Genomic DNA, 21,161 nt, shown 5'->3' on the forward strand with positions numbered 1-21,161 from the left:
TCCTCCTAAAATGCGAAAAATTCAACAAAACAAGAAACATATATTTTGACAAGCTCAGCCTTACAACCCCAGATTTCAAAGAATTGGATGACCTGTCAAAATTAAGAATAGTCCTGGGGGAAGGAGACAGACCATATCTTGGTGCCCAATATGTAACAACATGTCACAACCTGAGGAACAGTGAGTGACTAACGAGCACACCCATAGCATATATAATCTAAAAATGTTTAAATCAATACCGAATGTACCCGACTGTTTAAATTAATACTGAATGTACCCAACGAGGGTCAATGACTGTTTAAATTAATATTGTCTGTACCCAACGAGGGTCAAAATTGTTTGACACCTTCAGAATGTTGGAAACCTGTACTTTTTGTTATGTAAGCTTTGGCAATATGGTTCCCTGTAAACTTTCATGCCAATAAAGCATTTGAATTGAAATTGAATTGAATTGAGAGACAGAGGACCCTGTTCAACATATACATAAATGAATTAGCAGACATGCTGGAGAAAAGCGAGTCACCGGGTCTCCGTCTCCTGGATGGAGAAGTGAAATCCCTGTTCTATGCAGACGACCTGGTTCTGCTGTCTCCCACAGAACAGGGAGTACAGCAACAACTAGACCTACTCGACAAATACTGCCAAAATTGGGCCCTAACAGTAAATCTAAAGAAAACCAACATCATGATTTTTCAAAAAAGGCCCAGGTGTCAGGAAAACAAATACCAGTTTACTCTCAGTGATACCATCATAGGACACACTATGAGCTACACTTACCTTGGTCTAACCATTACAGCATCAGGGAGCTTCAGCATAGCAGTGAGTGCACTAAAAGAAAAAGCCCGAAGAGCCCTATATGCAATAAAAAGAAAATTCTACAACATCCAAATCCCAATCAAAATCTGGCTCAAAATATTTGACAGCATAATCCTGCCCATTGCGCTGTACGGTAGTGAAGTATGGGGCCCGCTCAATCACCATAGCTACACTAAATGGGAAAAACACACAATAGAAGCCCTACATGCAGAATTTTGCCGAAGCATCCTTCGCACCCAAAGGAAAACACCAACAACTGCATGCAGAGCCGAACTAGGCAGATACCCACTGATAATAAACATCCACAAACGAGCACTAAACTTCCTAAATCACCTCAAATCTAGCTCCCCAGACACCCTTCATTTTAAAACCTTCCAGACCCAAGAGCTAAACCCAGAAAAGAGTCGCCTGAGTCAGCTGCTACTGAAACTAAGTACTCCTACTCAGCCGGACCCTGACCAGTCCCAGACCAACACTGCCGTCCAAACACCAATCCGAGTGAACCAAATCATTAAACAATGCAAAGAAACCTACCTGGAACAGTGGAACAATGTAACCAAAAGCCAAAGCAGATTAGAATGTTACCGGGCCCTAAAAAGAGAATATAAACTGGCAGACTATCTCTCGACCATCAGAGACACAAAACAGAGACAGACCCTCACCAGGTACAGACTAAGCGACCACCAACTGGCAATTGAAAAAGGAAGATACAAGAAATCCTGGCAGCCTAGAGAGAATAGAATATGTGATCACTGTCTGGCCGGCGAGGTTGAGACAGAGATGCATTTCCTCCTAAAATGTGAAAAATTCAACACAACAAGAAACATATTATTTGACAAGCTCAGCCAAACAACTCCGGATTTCAATCAATTGGATGACCTGTCAAAATTAAGATTAGTCCTGGGAGAAGGAGACAGACCATACCTTGGTGCCAAATATGTAACAACGTCACAACCTGAGGACTGTTTAAAATTAATACTGAATGTACCCAACGATGTTCAACAACTTTAAATTAATATTGTTTAAACTAATATTGTATGTACCCAACGAAGGTCAAAATTGTTTGACACCTACAGAATGTTGGAAAACTGTACTTTTTGTTATGTAAGCTTTGGCAATATGGTTCCCTGTAAACTTTCATGCCAATAAAGCATTTGAATTGAATTGAAATTGAATTGAGAGAGACAGAGACAGAGACAGAGAGAGAGAGAGACAGAGACAGAGACAGAGAGAGAGAGAGACAGAGCGAGAGAGAGAGAGAGAGAGAGACAGAGCGAGAGAGACAGAGCGAGAGAGAGAGAGAGACAGTGCTACCCACTGAGCCACGGCTGACAACTACAACATTTGAGGTCAAAAGAATTCCAAGTTATGCTTGTTGGAATGAGCAGTTTTTAAACTGAATGAGCAGATATCGCCGCCTCTGCAGGAAATGCCCCGCTGAGCAATCGCAGTTTACAAAAAAGGGGCAAGTTCTGATCTTTCATCAGCCCCATCACCTGCAGCGAGATTCCCAGTGCAAGCGAGGTGACGTACAACAGTCCTTCGCCGGCGTGGTAACGCCTACGGGATGTAAAGGCGATTTGATTTTCTAAAGCGTTTTTTTGTGAGTTTGCTGAACAGATTTGGGAGCTGTATTGTCCACCGACCGGCCGGCCGGCCAGCATTAGTTCCTGCAGCCGATAACAGAGACCGGAGTCACTCCAAATGTCTGCAGCCCCTGCGGGAGAACACAAGGCCGTATGTTGACAGGAATTTCTGGGCTGCAAGCCAGACTCTCACCTGCTTTGTAAACAAACCACATAGCTGGAACGTCCAGCTATGTGGAGGAGATTTTAAAAAAACCAAAAAAGCTTTTTATAGAAAAGACTGCAGTTTGTGACCGAGATCGCTTTGGGTGGAAACCTCTGCTCCCATCTTTCTTCGTGCTCGTCGAAAACGCCGACAGGTATACAAACCTGCCTCTCAGCACTTTGTGACGCAACTACCGGAGCAGCCTAAATCGGGAGGCCCAAAAGGTTCTGAGTAACTTGTTGCCTCCCCCTCTCCTCTCTGGATAAAGCAATGACCAACGTTTTATATTCCATTGGTTTATGGCTGGAGTTAAAAAAAATTAGAAAAAACAAGAGCTCCCCAAGTTTATCCAATCCTCGTTCTACGCTGAGTTAGCTCATTTCAGATAGGTAGCTAGGTAGAGCTCGTGCTTCTGATCACGATCCAGGAACCCCTTGCCGGAAGTGGGTGCGCGCATGGCTATCAGGTGAGGGCAAGAGTGAAATGTCATGAATCTTATCATTCATGAAGAAATGACTCATGAAATAACACTGGGCGGCCAGCTGGTGGCACCGTCCAAGGAGTATAAATACTCGGGCGTGGGCCCAGTTTGCTCAGGACGTTTTTGTAACCAGGAACTAGTGATGTAACTAGAATCTCATGGTTGTGAAACAGTTGATTAAAGCCTTGTTCTATACTCAAACCAAGTGATTAGTGAGTTTTTTTACATCATGAAGTAACAACAGAAAAATGCTGGAAACACTCAGCAGGCCAGGCAGCATCCGTGGAGAGAGAGAGACAGAAACAAGAGTTAACGTTTCAGGTCACGGACCCTTCGTCAGAACTGGAAAAAGCTGGAGATGTAACAGATATTAAGCAGGTGCAGAAAGCAATGAAGATGAACAAGATTGAAGAGACAAACAGAACTCCCGTTGGAGAGAAGAGCAGAACCTCTTCAAGGTGGGCAATTCCTAGAAGAGAGGTGGCGGTGAACCAAACACTAAAACAAACAGCAAAACACTGCGGATGCTGGAAATCTGAAATAACAACAGAAAAATGCTGGAAACACTCAGCAGGCCAGGCAGCATCCGTGGAGAGAGAAACAAGAGTTAAACGTTTCAGGTCTGGGACCCTCCGTCAGAAGGGGGTAACATTAAGCCTGCATGGACAGACCCCCCCAACCAGCTCTCACTGAGAATGGGCGTGGGCCGGCGCTAGCAAGGCTGCGATCATTGCCCATCAAGGGGGGTTGCCCGATCTGACTGGCTTGCTAGGCCACTTCAGAGGGGCATTAAGAATCAACCAAATTGTGAGCTGCCATCATCGCCTGTAGACCAGACTCCGAAGAGGCGGCAGCAATGTTGCCGCTAAGCTGCACGTGCGGCCGCGCGGTCATCCGCAAGGTCCCGCTCACCGCCTTCCACACCATAGATACCGCGCGGGCGCAGAAATTTGAATGGGCCGCGCACTGTGGGGAGGCTGACCGCGCACTGTGGGGAGGCCGTGCGGCCTGCCAGGGGACGTTGGGTGGCAGCTTCCCGTTCCCAAGAACCCGCTGAGTATTTTTTGCGCCAATCTGGCAGCTTTCACGGCCATTTTATTTCGGGTGTAGGCGAACAAAAAAAATCAGATTTATCAAATTCAATTTCACACAGTGGGATTTTTTTTAACTCGCGGCCTCTGGCTGGCGAGTCCAGTGAACATAATCGTCAAACTCCTTAAACACCGGGGAGCTCAGGCAAGGTACAGGGAATGGTAACCAGCGAGGAATCAATGCCAGCAGCAGAACAGAGAAAAATTGGAGAGGAGAGGGGGAGGAAAGGGCCCCCCAGATTCTCACCAACTTCTACCGGTGCACCATCGAGAGTATCCTGTCCGGCTGCATCACTACCTGGTGTGGTAGCTGCACCGCCACAGACCGCAAGGCTCTACAGATGGTGGTGAAAGCTGCACAACATACTATAGGAATTAAACTACCTGCTGTGCAGGATATCTACCCCGAGAGGTGCCGGGGGAAGGCCCTGAGAATCATTAAAGACGCGAGCCACCCCAGCCACAACCTTTTCGCCCTGCTCCTGTCCGGTAAGAGATACCGAAGCATACGGTCTCGTACCAGCAGGTTTCGAAACAGCTTCTACCCCCAGGCCATAAGACTCATGAACGAATAATTTATTATTTATTACTGTTGTTTTATTTATTATTACTGTATTTCTATTAGTATTTTTTATCATTGCTATGCCATATTTATTCCAATGTTGGGAGGACTCGTAAAAATCAACATTTCATTGTGCAGTACACACGTCTGCTGCATATATGACAAATAAAATTGAATTGAATTGAAATAACGGGAACAAGCCAACAGCTTGCAATTATATAGCGCCTTTAACTTAGTAAAACATCCCAAGACATGGACCGATGGGAGCTGAGGATCTAAGGCTAAACTGGAAAAGATGATAAAGAGTATATGGATGTGACCCAAGAGTTTAAAATCATGGAGAACTGATATGGTGAACTAAGTCGGGGTAACGATGGCCTGATATAATTTGAGGACTCACACTAGTTACTAGTTTACGAAATAGCACAGCGAGCACTAAATTCAAAAACTAATGGACATATTTCAAATTTAGAATAGGGGCCAGAAGTATATGGGCTTAATGCCGAGGAAGTAAGGCAATGAAAACAGGGGAGTGTTGAATAAGCATCTAATTAACAGTGAGTCGATGGGACTGAACAGTTTTATCTCAACAACACCGTCTGCCATCTTGGCCCATTACCTCATCTGCGGACTATCTCCTGTCTAACCAAAGATGGATCTGAGCTATCTACGGATTCAAATGGTGTTTATTTAGATACTTACTCATTCCTGGAGCGGCCATGGTAACTCTAGAGATCACCACTTGCGTGATACCCTTTACAGCAGCATTCTAAAACAAAAGTGTACACACAAGAACACGCACGCATCAGTGAAGGAGGATTTTCAGTTTCCTCGCAAGCTCTAAAAAACCATCCTAAACAAACACATGTGCACAAAGCTCATTGCATGATGGACAAGGCATGTTACGAGAACAGGAGATTTAATTCTGCCTTATTACAATGGTGAAATCCGATGTGAATCCGGTATCTCTGTACATAGGTACACACTTGCTCTTAATGTAAGGAAAGCAGCTTCTACATGGTGAGACTTGGAGTGCTCGTTACCAAAATGGAACAATGATTCTGGAAGTGGCTCGTACGTTGAGGAATGTTAAAGAGAACCAAGTCCTCAGCAAGTGCTTTAACTGCAGCACCGTTTTGTTAGCGGGAGCTCCCCCGGTGGCTTGGTTGTGTATTGTCCAGCATGGAATCGAGCCGCACAGATCAGGAAGGTCGAGGGTTTGATCCCTGGTATGTACGGAGTTTGTTCATCTCAGGCTGGTTAAAATATACGAGTACTAGAATTAGCTTCAGTTCCCCCGCCACCACCCCCAGGGCTTGGGAATGTGGAATACAAAAATCAACCTGAATTATCCTATTTTCTACCTCCTCACGTGTAACAACTGTACCCGAGATGTGGAGGTGGAGAAGGGAGGGGAGAGTGGGCAACCTGCTCTCGCAACCAACACTATGCTTAAAGGTAAAACTCCTCCAAATGTGTGCCGCCTTCTCCTGAAGTGTAGACTCAAGCTGGGGTAGGGTTCTATATCTATGGGATGTCCCCTGATGCCTCACCCACGTGAACATTCTTCATGCGTGGGGCTATACAGCGAGTGTTGGCAGGCTGTTTAGTCACGGGGTGCATCACAGTCTAACCCAACTCCTGCTGGATAGCGATCAGCAGTGGAATACCATGCTGATGTTTCTTCTCCTTCCCGTCAAGGGGTGCCATGCGCCAATGTCGCACCCCTACTGCCATCCCTCGCCGAGATCATCCAACTCCTCACACACTTCAGATTGGGAGGTGGGATGGTAAATGGCATGTTGGCCTTTATTGCAAGGCTGTTGGAGTACAAGTGTAAGAAAGTCTTGCTGCAATTGTACAGGGCCTCGGTGAGGCCACACCTGGCGTACTGTGCACAGTTTTGGTCTCCTTATCTGAGGAAGGATATACTTGCCTTGGAGGCGGTGCAACGAACGTTCACTAGATTGATTCCTGGGATGAGAGGGCTGTCCTATGATGAGAGATTGAGTAGAATGGGCCGATACTCTCTGGAGTTTAGAAGAATGAGAGGTGATCTCATTGAAACATATAAGATTCTGAGGGGGATTGACAGGGTAGATGCTGAGAGGTTGTTTCCCCCTGGCTGGAGAGTCTAGAACTAGGGGGCATAGTCTCAGGATAAGGGGTCGGCCATTTAAGACCGAAATGAGTAAAAATTTCTTCACTCATAGGGTGGTGAATCTTTGTAATTCTGTACCCCAGAGGTCGGTGCAGGCTCGATGGGCCGAAATGGCCTCTATCTGCACTGTGGGGTTTCTGTGATTTCTGTGACTGTAGATGCTCAGTCGTTACAGCACGTCGGCCGGCAGCTCCTTGGCGGGAAGCTTGCAGTCCGACTGGGAGGAGGGGAGCCGGGCATGGTGGCCAGAGGTCGGATCGTGAGCGGGAGAAGCAGGCCACCACACGTGGAGCCGAGCCGGCAACAGTGAGGAGGAGGCCGCGGTGATGAGGAGGACGGAGCGGCTGAGGGACATCGTGCTCCCACTGCCACTGGATGCCATTGAATTGACTTTCTGAACGCGGCGCTGTAAGAATAGCGGACGTGTCCCTACGGGGAGTAAGCATTCCATTGTACTAGTTACATATGGCAAATAAAATTGAATTGAATTGAGTTGAGTATATTCAAGGCTGAGATCGGTAGATTTTTGGACTCTCGGGGAATCAAGGGATATGGGGATTGGGCAGGAAAGTGGAGTTGAGGTCGATGATCAGCCATGATCTTTTTGAAAGGCGGAGCAGGCTCGAGGGGCCGAGTGGTCTACTCCTGCTCCTAATTCTTATGTTATGAACCTTCCTGTTCTGCAGGCTGGGTCGGGAGTTTGCCAGCTAACTCCGAGAGCAGGGGGGGGGCCCCCCAGTGCTACTCTTGATCCAGCTGCTCAGAGGTGAACACGAATGGCCCGGTGATGACTTGTCCCTCCAGTGGTCCTTCGCTGCTCACTATGGTAGGGAAGCACCCGCCGCCACTCAGCACCTCCCCCTACAAGCAGGTTGAGGCAAGTGACTTGGCAGAAAAACAGCAACAAAAAAAACCCAGCGTGAACCACCTCACCGTTCTGCGATCTGTGCACCGAAGCTCTAAACCGCGGCATAGCAAGAACCGGCAAAATAGACATATATGCTTTTTAAAAATCTAAAACAATTGTCAGGGCTACTTAAAATATGCTGATAGAATAACTCTACCTTAAATATAGAAGCTACAGTAGCGAGGGGGAAAAAACAGTGATAATGACCAAGGAGCCATCGCGACAAGAGTCCATTGGTAGCCAAACCAGCCTAAAAGAGCTGTGGAGGAGATTTGGGTGACTGTATAATTAGTGAAAATTAGACTAACCCGAAATGGATTTTTTTTGGGTACTGGCGACCGTTTTTAAAATGAACTAATTATTGAAATAATAAACCTATACTGAGTCATATTGGCACCGTCATTCATACCTTGCACTATGAACAGAAAACGCTGGACATACTCGGCAGGTCAGAAAGCATTTTGCCCTCGTGTTAATATTGCGCCACTTCCTCTGTTAAATGCAATCTCAGCGGTTTGGGTTTGAATCTGGGAACTGATCGTTATACTCAGATTATTTTTTTTTCCTTAAAGGGAATCTGCTGCCAGCCTCCGCCTTAGCTGTCTAGGAGGAGACGAAGCTGGGTGGGCGTGTGTGCTGTGAGGAGGATGCAGAGAAACTCCAGTATGATTTGGACAGGTTGGGCGATTGGGCAGATGCAGTATAATGTGGGTAAATGCGAGGTTAACCACTTTGGTGGCAAAAACAGGAAGGCAGATTATTATCTGAACAGCAATAGATTGGGAGAAGGGGAAGTGCAACGAGACCTGGGTGTCCTTGTGCACCAGTCGCTGAAGGTAAGCATGCAGGTGCAGCAGGCGGTTAAGAAGGCAAATGGTATGTTGGCCTTCATAGCGAGAGGGTTCGAGTACAGGAACAAGGATGTCTTGCTGCAGTTGTACAGGGCCTTGGTGAGACCACACCTTGAGTATTGTGTGCAGTTTTGGTCGCCTTACCTGAGGAAGGATGTTCTTGCCATGGAAGGAGTTCAGCGAAGATTCACCAGGCTGATACCTGGGATGGCAGGAATGACGTATGAGGAGAGATTGGGTCGATCAGGCTTATATTCGCTAGAGTTTAGAAGACTGAGAGGGGATCTCATTGAAACTTATAAAATTCTAACAGGACTAGACAGACTAGATGCAGGAAGGATGTTCCCGATGGCGGGGGAGTCCAGAACCAGGGGTCACAGTCTAAGGATAAGGGGTAAGCCATTTAGGACAGAGATGAGGAGGAATTTCTTCACCCAGAGAGTGGTGAACCTGTGGAGTTCTCTACCACAGAAGGCAGTGGAGGCCAATTCATTAAATATATTCAAGAAGGAGTTGGATATATTTCTTAAGGCTAAAGGGATCAAGGGATACGGGGTGAAAGCAGGGACAGGGTACTGAGTTTGGATGATCAGCCATGATCTCATTGAATGGCGGAGCAGGCTCGAGGGGCCGAATGGCCTACTCCTGCTCCTATCTTCTATGTTTCCAAGAGGATTTTTTTGATAAGAGGGGTTGAAAAGCGACGAGCTGGGATGCTCAGGTGCGCCCCCCGGTGGCTGTCCCAAATAGTGACGTTGATGTCTTTTATTGAAATGTCCACACATTGGTTCTTTTGCTGCCCCACCGGGAGGGCAGCATGTAAGCGAGGGCTCTTTAAGTTTTGGGGGCTTTGACCTGGGCTTGGGGGGAGGGGGGGGGGGGCGGGTTGCGGGTTAGTTAGTTGAGGCGATGCTGAGCGAACCCCAATGCTTCTTTACACCGCGCAGTTCTCCCCTGCCAATGCATCTGTTGGTTTGCCAGATAATACACTCAAGGCCTAACAAAAAAATAAATCCTTCACCGTTAGATAAAAATCTACTTCAAGATTGCATTTAACTGTGGAAGTGGGGCAAGATTAACACGAGGGCACAATGCTGCCTGACCGGCTGAGTATTTCCAGCATTTACTGTTTAGAGTGCAATACAATATTAGTGATGGCTTAGTATGTCTTAATATTGGTTTATTACTTCAATAATTAATTGTTCATTTAAAAATGGCAATCTTTTGCAGCCCAGGATTTCACAGAGCAAGTCAAAGGTCTGAACAGCGCCGTATTATTCCCATAGCGACTGGCTTTCATATCAGGGCAGTTTCCATATACATAAATGAAATGCAACTACTTGTAAAAACATTAAGGGGGGTGGATCCTGACTGGGTGTGATCGTGTAAAACGGGTGATAGTGAGCGGGTGGCCTGTTACACATCTCCTCCGATTGCCATTTCCATTGAAGTCAATCGGGAGTGACGTAAAAGGGGCTGCCGACTCGCTGTTGCCCGTTTTACACTCTCAAAGTCCAGATCTATCCCTAAATCTTTTATCCGCTGGTTGGCTTTTGTGTAAACACGCTGCCCTCCAAAAGTCAGATTATCTCCCCTTCTCTACTGAAGCCTCCTGCTGGGATCTAGTTCCACGAGTGCTCACAGCTCAATAGTACCTCCCACCACCCCCCCACGCGAGAGTTTAGACAGTGAGTGGGAACGGGCTATCCGACTGTGGGGAGCATCCCAGCCGAGCCTGGCCCTGTACTAACTCAGTGCGGACGATGGATCAAGCTGGGACCCTGTGGTCTCTATATAGCAGGGCCATCGCCCAACCTAGTCATTGGAGAGCCTTACAAAAGGTTAAACCGACAAAGTGGTCACTGCCTTTCATGTGCTAACAGGTGTATTTAAATGGTGGGCAAAGAAAGGGTGGGCAAAGAAAGGGCAGGCAAAGAAAGGGCGGGCAAAGAAAGGGCGGGCAAAGAACCATTTCACGCTTGATATTTTGTAAACCAATAAGGCTGATGACTGTGTGTTACTAGGAATATTTTCTCTCGAATCTAGTATATAGATAAGATAGGTTACAGCTTCATTCCGTTGGTAGGACTCTTGTCTTTGAGCAGGGGATTTATGGGCTCAAGCCCCACTCCAACCCTTGAGCACATAATCTCGGTTGACAATCCATTGCAGCACTGCATTTGGACAAGACCGAAGCCCCACCTTCTGTTCAGGTGGATGTTAAAGATCCAACGGCTCTATTTAAAGGGAAGGGAGGTGCCCAGGCCACAACATTCCTCTCACAACTGACAGTAAAACCAGATTACCTACTCATTCATTTTTTTTCATTGATCTTGCTCTGTGCAAAATGGGTCCCGAGTTTGCAAACATAACGAGCCACTGCAATTCATTGCATGCTAAATCCTTCAAGTCACCATAAAGTGCTATATATCTTGCAAGTCTGACATCATATAAAGTAAAAACACACAAATAATGTTAATTTTAATGGGCGCGACACAATATTCCAGGGTTCAAAGAACATTTGTAACCGCCCCCCTCCCAAAATTAGCTGGTATATCAGGCCCCAGTAAAACATTCCTGTCATGTTGTATCCTTTTACTAAAGTGTATATATTTACCCTGGATTCTCCCAGTTTATTCTCATTTTCATCCGTCACGGTGATGCCACTTATTATTTCCCTAAGATATAAAAGCAGAATTATTTTGAAGATTGCAAATACCAGCTCCCGTGCCAAGTGTTTTCACACCAGTGTTACCCTGACCTCTACTGGTTGGCAAAACAGCAGATAATCTTCCCACTGCTGTACGGCTGCAGGATGACAGTGCTATTAAAACAGGGGCTCCCTGCCCCAATCTCGCGGGCTTCCTCCTCTTCTCGCCTGAAGGCGCTGGCCCGTATCACGGAGCGGTTCAACGGGTGCTTTCCCTTCTCCAAGAGGTCACCATTTATGTAGAAGCTGGGGGCACCGAGTGCCAGCAGACTGATCGACTGTGGACAGCTCAGCTTGTCGCTAAACAACTGCGCACACACAACCACAAACACACACAACCCCACACCCACCCACACACACACCCACACACACACTTCCCATGAGGAATGGCGGGGTAAGGCACTGGGTAGCAATCAGGCTGATTTTTTCCCCCATCACTAGCTGAGGGTGGATGAGACAAAATTTAGACCCCAGCTGGTCCTCTGGCCTCCCTTCGTCCCACCATCAGTAGCTGTGCTTTCAGTCACCTCGGCCCCACACTCTGGAATGCCCTCTCTAAACGCCTCTGCATTTCAACCTCTAAGGTCCTCTTTAAGACCAAGCTTTTGGTTCCCCCACTTTCGCTCAGCGTCCATGTTCTTTGCCCCGCTGTGAAGAAACATGGGTGTTTTTCTATGTTAGAGGCGGTGTACAAATACAAGTTAGTTATTGTTATGATCTCAATTTCCTTCCACCCCCATCCCAATAGTTTCTGTCCCTACTATTAAAGTGATTATTTGCACCCCCCTCCCCTCCCCTCACAAACTTTCTTCCCTCTTCTCCTCGGCCGAGGGTGTTGACTTCCTGCCAGCTGTTCTCCGATATCACTGCTGAAGTGAGTAAGTATTGAGAAGCTCTGCAACCACTCGAGGCATCGCACCAAAGCCCGATCCCGACTTCATCCATCACAGCAGGGACATCCTGTCTCCAGCAAACATTCAACCACATGCATGTCAAGCAGGGTCACTGACCCGTGATGAGGAGCAGGAACTTCATTTTCTCTCTCCTACCCTAGGGCTGCTAAGGGCCAATGGTAATGTTCCCACCGTTAGCCCAGCCGAGTTCAGGGCGGACCAGGGCTTGAACCTGGGTCTTTCCTTGCTTTGTAAACCTCAACTGCTCACTCGCTGAACCCGTTGAGCCATTGGGAGGACACATTCCTCACAGGCAGAGATCGGGAACTGATGGGTGATCCAAGCCTGGCCTCTACCCTCCAATCTCTCTCTCCATTGCAGCCTTCCTTGTCTTTCTCGGTTTGATTGATTGATGCTACTGTGGTCAATGCTCAGCTAAATGTTCCTCCCTTGTTCCTCTGGAGCTCCAAATACACGGTCCTACTTCCTCCCTCAATACTTACCATGTTGAAGTTGCAGCATCTGCTGCTCTGCTTCATTCTTTCCCAGAACCTTAAGAACTACAGAACTCCTAACCTCCCTCAGCCTTTCCTTCCTCCGACAAACATAGAAACATAGAAGATAGGAGCAGGAGTAGGCCATTCGGCCCTTCGAGCCTGCTCCGCCATTCAATGAGATCATGGCTGATCATCCAAATTCAGTACCCTGTCCCTGCCTTCTCCCCATATCCCTTGATCCCTTTAGCCTTAAGAAATATATCCAACTCTTTCTTGAATATATTTCATGAACTGGCCTCCACCGCCCTCTGTGGCAGAGAATTCCACAGGTTCACCACTCTCTGGGTGAAGAAATTCCTCCTCATTTCAGTCCTAAATGGCTTTCCCCTTATCCTTAGACTATGCCCTGGTTCTGGACTCCCCGGCCATCATAAACATCCTTCCTGCATCTAGTCTGTCCAGGCCTGACAGAATTTTATAGGTTTCGATGAGATCCCCTCTCAATCTTCTAAACTCCAGTGAGTATAAGCCCAATTGACACAATCTCTCCTCATATGTCATTCCTGCCATCCCAGGTATCAGTCTGGTGAATCTTCGCTGCACTCCCTCCATGGCAAGAACGTCCTTCCTCAGGTAAGGTGACCAAAACTGCACACAATACTCAAGGTGCGGTCTCACCAAGGCCCTGTACAACTGTAGCAAGATATCCTTGTTCCTGTACTCGAACCCTCTTGCTACGAAGGCCAACATACCATTTGCCTTCTTAACCACCTGCTGCACCTGCATGCTTACCTTCAGCGACTGGTGCACAAGGACACCCAGGTCTCTTTGCACTTCCCCTTCTCCCAATCTATTGCCATTCAAATAATAATCTGCCTTCCTGTTTTTGCCACCAAAGTGGATAACCTCACATTTATCCACATTATAGTGCATTTGCCATGTTTCTGCAATCACCCAACCTGTCCAAATCGTACTGGAGTTTCACGACATCCTCCTCACAGCTTACCCTCCCACCCACAGGCTTTCAAAATTCAAGGCTGGCGTTACCAACTCTTGACTTACCATCCCACCAATGAGGCGGTTCCATCGGCCTTTTCACAAATACGTTATAAAAGGGCGCCATTTACCGACAGCGGAAAAAATCAAACTGGATTTTTTTTTTAAAAATGGGACTTACTGCTGTCGCATCATTGGAATGTTTACACAGTTAGCAGCTGCCACGGCAACAAAAGGGACCCAGCGGGCCAATAAAGGCGGAGCTTTCTGGGGAAAGAAAATTAAAATGAAACATGTGCATAAACCTCATCTAATTGTCTACCAACTCATTTCGCCCACCTCTGACAAAAGGTCATCGACCTGAAACGTTAACTCAGTTTCTCTCTCGCCACAGATGTTGCCTGTCCTGACCTGCTGGGTGTTTCCAGCATTTTCAATTTACACCACAGCTTACCCTCAAAAGGGTTTATTTTCTGTATCAAGAGGGCTGGCGAACCAGTCAACTAGTGACTATCCTTCTGTAAAGTTACTCTAGCTAAGAAACAACTTAAGTAAACCTTCCAAGAATGCCACTTAGCCACACGCTTTACAACAGGGAATCACAACTCTTAAATTTAAATAGGCCCCCTGTTTTTCTACTGCAGGAGCCCAGCACTGAACCCTGGGGCACCCCACACAGTTCATCTCGCCAGCCCAGTATCACTCGCATTGCTAGTACCCACTTCCTCTTTTTTCAACCAATTTCTTAACCATCTCCCAAGTTTTACCTGTGATACCCACTGCCTTAAGCTTATGTGCAAGCCTTTCATGTGGAACACAAAGGCTTGCTGGAAGTCTAACTATAGGGATTTCCAATATCCATTTTGAACCTCTGTTGCCTGTTATTTACTAGGTTATTTTCTACAGATACTCCTCAACCTTGTTCCTGATGATCAGGTCACGTGTCAGCTGTGGCTCAGTGGGTAGCACTCCGAGTCAGAAGGTTGTGGGTTCAAGTCCCGCTCCAGGGCCTTGAGCACAAAAATCAAGGCCGACACTCCAGTGCAGTGCTGAGGGAGCACTGCTCTCTCACGTGGGCGTAAAAGATCCCATTTCAAAGAAGAGCAGGGGAGTTATCCCCGGTTTCCTGGCCAATATTTATCCCTCAATCAACACAACTAACATGAATCAACTGAGCGGCCTGCGGGTGGCGCTGTCCAGGGAGAGTATAAATACTCGGGCACGAGCCCAGCTTGCGCAGGACATTCTTAACAGGAACTAGTGAAGGACACAACTAGACCTCCATGTTGTAAAACAGTTGATTAAAGCTTTAACACTTAGACCAAGTGCCTAGTAGTTTTCTTACGTCAACAACTAAAACAGATTATCTGGTCATTATCACATTGATGTTTGTGGGAGCTTGCTGTGCGCAAATTGGCTGCCGCGTTTTCTACATTACAACAATGATTACACTTCAAAAAGTACTTCATTGGCTGTAAAGTGCTTTGGGATGTCGTGAAAGACGCTATATAAATGCAAGTCTTTCTTTTTTTCTCTATTATTTTGCCAGCTACTGATGCAAGACTAATGGGTCTGTAGTTAGCTGGCTTTGTTTTATCACCTTTCTTGCGAAATTTCACTTGTACAACCTTCTACGATTGTTATCTTGCTGACAGTGCCTTCCCCAGTGAATAATTCCAGAAAGTAATTATTTAATATGTGAATTATTTAAAGTTTCTCCTCAGTTTCAATTGTTAAGGGATCGTCAACACTCCTTCATAGAACGATACAGCACAGAAGGAGGCCATTCGGCCCATCGTGCCGGTGTCAGCTCTTTGGTAGAGCTGTCCAATTAGTCCCGCTCCTCCCCCCTGCTCTTTCCCCATAGCCTTGCAATTTCCCTTCAAGTATTTATCCAATTCCCTTTTGAATGTTACTATTGAATCTGCTTCCACCGCCCTTTCAGGTAATGCACTCCAGGTCACAACAACTCGCTGTGTAAAAAAATGTTTCATAACCCTGTTGCTGTTCTATTTTTATTATAAACAGCATCTACAGCAAAGCCCCTCTCACTGCCTTTTTTTTGGAAGTCCCTCTCGTCCTCACCTTTCTCCCTACAGGCTTTGTAGAGTTTGTTTCTCTTGCTTATTTTTCTTTGTCTTGTCTTATCAATCCATTTTTCTTTAATCTTCAGTCTGCACCGACTAGTCCTTGCTATGTAATTATCCGGCATGGTGAGGTGAATGTCCTTGAATATATTCCATTTGTCCTTGACTGAAGCTTCCTTGAGCATTATCCCCCCGTCAATATGGTTAAGTTCTTCCCTCATTGCCTTGAAGTTGGCTTTTTTTTAAATAAAAAAAGCACAGGCCACTGAGCTCTATGTCGGTTAGATCTTTTAGTTGCTGGTTTTTGCCTTGTTTGAATTTCAAGGATCTAGAGGTTTGGAAAGAGCTGTTCTTTATGGGCTTTCTTCATCGGCAAATAAATCCTAAACCCGAACGGTTAGATCTTTTATTGCCTGCAGTTTGAGATAAATTCAAATCAATGGGAGCGCTAGTTTTAATTTCCTTTGCAGACTGCAAGGCTCAATAACTTGACACCAAGTCGTCTATGAGGAGAAAGAAAAAATAGGCTCTCCTGTACTAGATCATCTTATTCCTGGGGATATGGTACTGACAAAACTGTATTAAATTCATTTTAGGTTAACTGAGGTTCAGGTAAGCTTGAAGCTTAAAAATGATATTGTCAAGAACGGACCAGATGTTATTCCTACATTGTAGGTTTCTGCTTTCCTTCACTGTCAAGATTCAAATCCCTCCTTAGCCTCGCCCTGCCCATGTCTGTAACCTCCCCCCCCCGCCCCCGTCCCGAGATCTCTGCGCTCCTCCAATTCTGGCCTCTGGCGCATCCCCGATTTTCATCGTTTCACCATTGGCGGCCGTGCCTTCAGCTGCCTGGGCCCTAAGCTCTGGAATTCCCTCCCTAAACCTCTCCACCTCTCTCTCTCTCTCCTCTTTTAAAGGTGCTGCTTAAAACCGACCTCTTTGACCAAGCTTTTGATCGCCTGTCCTAATGGCCCAGTAATTCAGGGTGTTTGTACAGCTGGAGGAGGTTACAGAGATAGGGAGGGGGCGAGGCCATGGAGGGATTTGAAAGCAAGGGTGAGAATTTTGAAATTGAGGCGTTGCCGGACGGGGAGCCCATGTAGGTCAGCGAGCACTGGGGGTGATGGGTGAGCGGGACTTGGTGCGAGTTAGGACACGGGCAGCAGAGTTTTCGGCATCACCTGATATTCCCAGACCTCCTATCAAGTTACTATCCCAGTGTAACTGCTTAGCTTCCAATGTCAGAGTGGGTATTTTATTTGTAGATTTCAAACCATGCCACTCTGGCAGAATGCGATCATCTGCTGAAAATGTGCAAGCTTACAGATGAAATTCATCATTTCAAATGACTCCACCATCAAGGGAGCGTTGGGCGATGAGGAGTCCGCTGTCAACAGCAAACAGCTGGCCAGAGATCACTGTTCACATATTATTTAGTGTTAGAAATAGTTCATATTTCAACTGCCTATCGCAAAGCTTTCATTTGATCCTCAAATTAGCCCACCCGAATATCAAAGTAAAGAAAGACATAATTGAAGAGGAGCCCCGTGGTCCCCAGTTCCCTCCTTCACACTGCCTGGACTATGAGAGGAAGCGAACAGGGGCTTGCTGCAAGGTCCATCTCTCATCCAACATCCTTCCAAGACTCAGTCAAAAGCTGCTGGAACGCATGAAGCGCAAATATTACAGACTCTTGTTGTTTTGAATATAATGGCCCAGTAATTCCGGGCCCAATGCCTGAGTACGGACGGGGTACTCACGCGTGTGACCCCGGAGGAATTGCTGGTTTTCAGCATGCACAGCGCATGCGCTGAAAACCGGCATTTCCTGTCCTCTGACCCAAGGGGTTAAGAGGCAGAACGCGTGCGACTGCACAGGCAGCGCGTGCGCAGTGAAATTCCTTTTTTTCCCCCCCCCAGAGTTGCCAGAGTGTAAAGGCCTCCGGTTTTTACGTGTGGAAAAACCAGACGTAAGTACTTAGTTTTACAGGTAAGTGGGCTTTTAGTACAATTTAGAATTTTTTTTCCCCCCACAGGTTTATTATTTTTAAAGAATTTACAGTAAGGTAAGTTTAGTTTTAGCCCCGATTTTTTAAAAATTTATTTTTTTCAAAAAATTGATTAATTGTTTAAAACATTTTAAAAAACTTATTTATAGTTAATATAATCAGTGGGATGTTTTTTAAAATTTTATTTAAAGTTTAAGTAGTGTTTTGGCAGCCCATACTTTTCATGAGTTTGACAGTTCTTACTCTCAAACTCATGAATGAGTTTCCCCTCCCCTGATTGGCTGCACAGTGCTCACCTGATCCCAGCCGGCACATCGCACTAACTACGCCGCTGGATCAGGTTAGCACAGCGCGCCGACATCTGAACCGGGCCAGTGACAGGAAATGCAAGCAGGCCCGGGCTTCAGATGTCGGCGCGCAGGGTGAGTGCACATCGGGGGCTTGCACGCACGGCAAGCACCCGATCCTAATTTCAGGGCCAATATCTCTTTATGTGGCTCGGTGTCAAATTTTGTCTGACAACTCTCCTGTGAAGCGCCTTGGGATGTTCTTACTATATAAATACAAGCTGTTGTTGATACAGAACAGAATGCAACACACGGAGGGGAAAGAATGAATTGCATTTTCTACAGTTCTCCATCAAGTCTCTCAGTCACGTCCCAAAATGCTTCACCCGCAGTGAATTTCTTTACCGTGCTGACACTGTTGCCTCACAGGCAAGTGGACAGCCAATTTGCTCACAAGACTTACAAAAAGCAACAAGAAAAATTGATGAGTGTTGACCGAGGGGAGGGGGACACTGGCCATTCTCTGCTCTTTGTCAAATAGCACCATGGGATCTTAAATGGCCAACTGAGCCACTGGAACAGAAGGGCAGAAAAAATAAAATCGATTAGCAAGTCAACAATGTGGGAGCAAGTTCGCTGCCTGGTCCTCTTGACCTTGGGGGAGCAGTGCAGCGGGCGAGAGGGAGTAACTTTAAGAAGAAAAAAAAAATTATTACAAGTACAGGAAACTCTTTGGTATCCGGCACTGACGGGACCGGCGTGTTGCCGGTTGATTAAAAATTCCGGATGACAGAGAGGGTTATCTACCGAGGCTATTTTTAACAAACAAAAATTAAAAAGTGAAGAAATGTGCAGTATACAGTACAGGAAACTTTCGATTAACCGGCCCCTAAATAACCGGAAATGTCGGTTAACCAGCAAAATTCAGGAGTCGGTTTCAGTTAACTTTTAAAACTTTTATTACTTGCACAGCAACAAATTGAGAAAGGCAAGGGTTTGGCTGCAGCTGTTGCTAAGCTACAGAGACGCTTGCAACTTGTGGACGTTGTTCTGAAGCTGTTGCTAAGCAACAGGGTTTGTTGCTTCATACGGAGCTCTAAGGTCCGTATCTTTCACTATAGCGTCCGGTTATCCGGAATTGTTGCTGAACCGGCACCACGTCGGTCCCGTCCGTGCCGGATACCAGAAAGTTTCCTGTAATTGGGTACTCACCTACAGAATGTTGTGTTAAATGGATGGTGGAAGATGCTTGATTAAGTACAGTACTGCCAGTTGAGGGTAATCCATAACTCTTTAATTACTTAACAGTGAAACAAAAGTTATACAGTAAACGACTGTATACAGTACTCTAGTTGACTGTACACTTATTCCAAGACACTACCGGCAGCGCGGGAGACACACAGAAAAATGGCGGATCGAAAGAGACTACCGGCAGCGCGGGAGAGTCAGACTCCTGTTACAGGGGTATTGAGATGTTCGGACAGCCGACAGCGCCAAGAAGCCGAGTAGTGGCAGTTTGGAGAACTACCCCCACTGACTAACTCGGCCACCGCGGGAGACTCGGACTCGGCAACATTGCCGGTTATTGAGGTGTTGTTTTCGGAGTATGAATTTTGCCGGTTAATAGAGAATTCCGGATATTTAGGTGCCGTTTAAACGAGAGTTTCCTGTAATTTTAATCTGGTCCATTTCGTTTGCAGGTCTCTGTTAATGGAACTAGGTGCTGGGAGGTGTACTACATACAGCCCAACCCACAGGGACTCATCCTTCAATTCCCTTCTCTCCCATCTGTGTCCCATTCCGGAGAGTGAGCAGACCCGACGTGAGGAATTCCGGGAGGAATTAAAATCCACAGCAACCCCTCACAACCGGCAGTGCATGGCACTGGGGCAATTCCTATTTCTACACTGTGGGCGGAGCAGGAAGAGAAGAAGAGCTACAAGTGCTCGAAACGTCTTAAGGCAAACCTCCACAGACAGGAAAATAACAACAGAAAACGCTGGAAAAACTCAGCAGGCCAGGGCAACATCCGTGGAGAGAGAAACAGAGTCAACGTTTCAGGTCGAAGACCCTTCGTCAGAACTGAGAAAAAAAGGGCAGGAAATGAAACAGATTAAAAGGCCAGTTTGGGGGCTGGGAAATGGGGGAGGGGATGAAAGAAGAGACATTAAGAGATATTCAAGGTGAGACGAGATGGTAATAGGACAGGTAAAGAAACAAACAATGGCTCTAGATGAAGTGTGAAATGCGCTGGCAGAGTGAGAGACAGCTGCCGTGTGGGAGAGAGAGGAAAGGAAAAGGCAGGAGTTCTCCACCATACCTTTGTGTAGAGATTCAATCCAACTGCGGTTGCGAGGGCAGTGCTAGTTGCAGTCAAATACGCGACTCCTATTTGTCTAAACAATGAAAAGGAGAGAAAGTTTATTAAAATGTGAATCTCAGCAGTTATAATATTTCAATTTCCTATGTAATTTCTCTCGATTTTTTTTTTCCTCTCTGGAATATTTGTGTTTTGTCACCAGCCACCGGTTAACAGGTTAAGACAACTTGCAACGTGAAATCTAGCGGGCCAGTTTTTTCCTCTCGCTTTAGTCAGGCCAAGTGGACCCCCAAAAGTGTGCGCCACTAGTCACGACCTGAACCCGACTGCATTTCCGGGATCAGGCGGTGATCATAATAGGCCAGACTCCCCCCCCACCCCCCCCGCCGGCGCAGGCCCGCACCTGGCAGGGCCTTGCTGCTCAAAGCAAGGAAACCTTCGCAGACCATCCGATGTCAACATGCTGGGCACAGGGCCCAAGGCCTATTTCTGGGCAGTCCGCCAAAAAAAAAATCAGCCATCTAATGTCGAGGAGACAAAATGAGGGAGGTGGGGGCCATTTTGGGGAACTCAGAGATCCTGGAACAGTGCAAAGGTGTCACAGGTCTCCACCTCATTATCCTTTGCTTTGCACCCAGGAAATGAGCATCCCTTGGGCGCAAAGCAGAAGAAAATCCCACATATAAATTGAAAGAAAAAAAAA

The 21,161-nt window shown here is 46.6% G+C and overlaps 1 protein-coding gene across 1 annotated transcript in view; it reads right to left on the reverse strand.

The window, feature by feature from the left end:
* The window catches only part of sfxn2 (sideroflexin 2), a 115,834-nt gene that overhangs the window by 47,638 nt on the left and 47,035 nt on the right, over window positions 1-21,161 (reverse strand). The window contains exons 5-8 of the mRNA XM_085994293.1: window positions 20,459-20,534; window positions 13,938-14,023; window positions 11,278-11,338; window positions 5,444-5,510 (exon numbers count right to left, since the gene is read on the reverse strand). Of these exons, the coding sequence (XP_085850419.1) occupies window positions 5,444-5,510; window positions 11,278-11,338; window positions 13,938-14,023; window positions 20,459-20,534 (290 nt within the window). The remainder of the gene's footprint in view (window positions 1-5,443; window positions 5,511-11,277; window positions 11,339-13,937; window positions 14,024-20,458; window positions 20,535-21,161) is intronic.

Source organism: Somniosus microcephalus, chromosome 8, assembly GCF_052327205.1.
Source record: "Somniosus microcephalus isolate GS21.2 chromosome 8, FLI_Smic_1.0, whole genome shotgun sequence".
Lineage (NCBI taxonomy): Eukaryota > Metazoa > Chordata > Chondrichthyes > Squaliformes > Somniosidae > Somniosus > Somniosus microcephalus.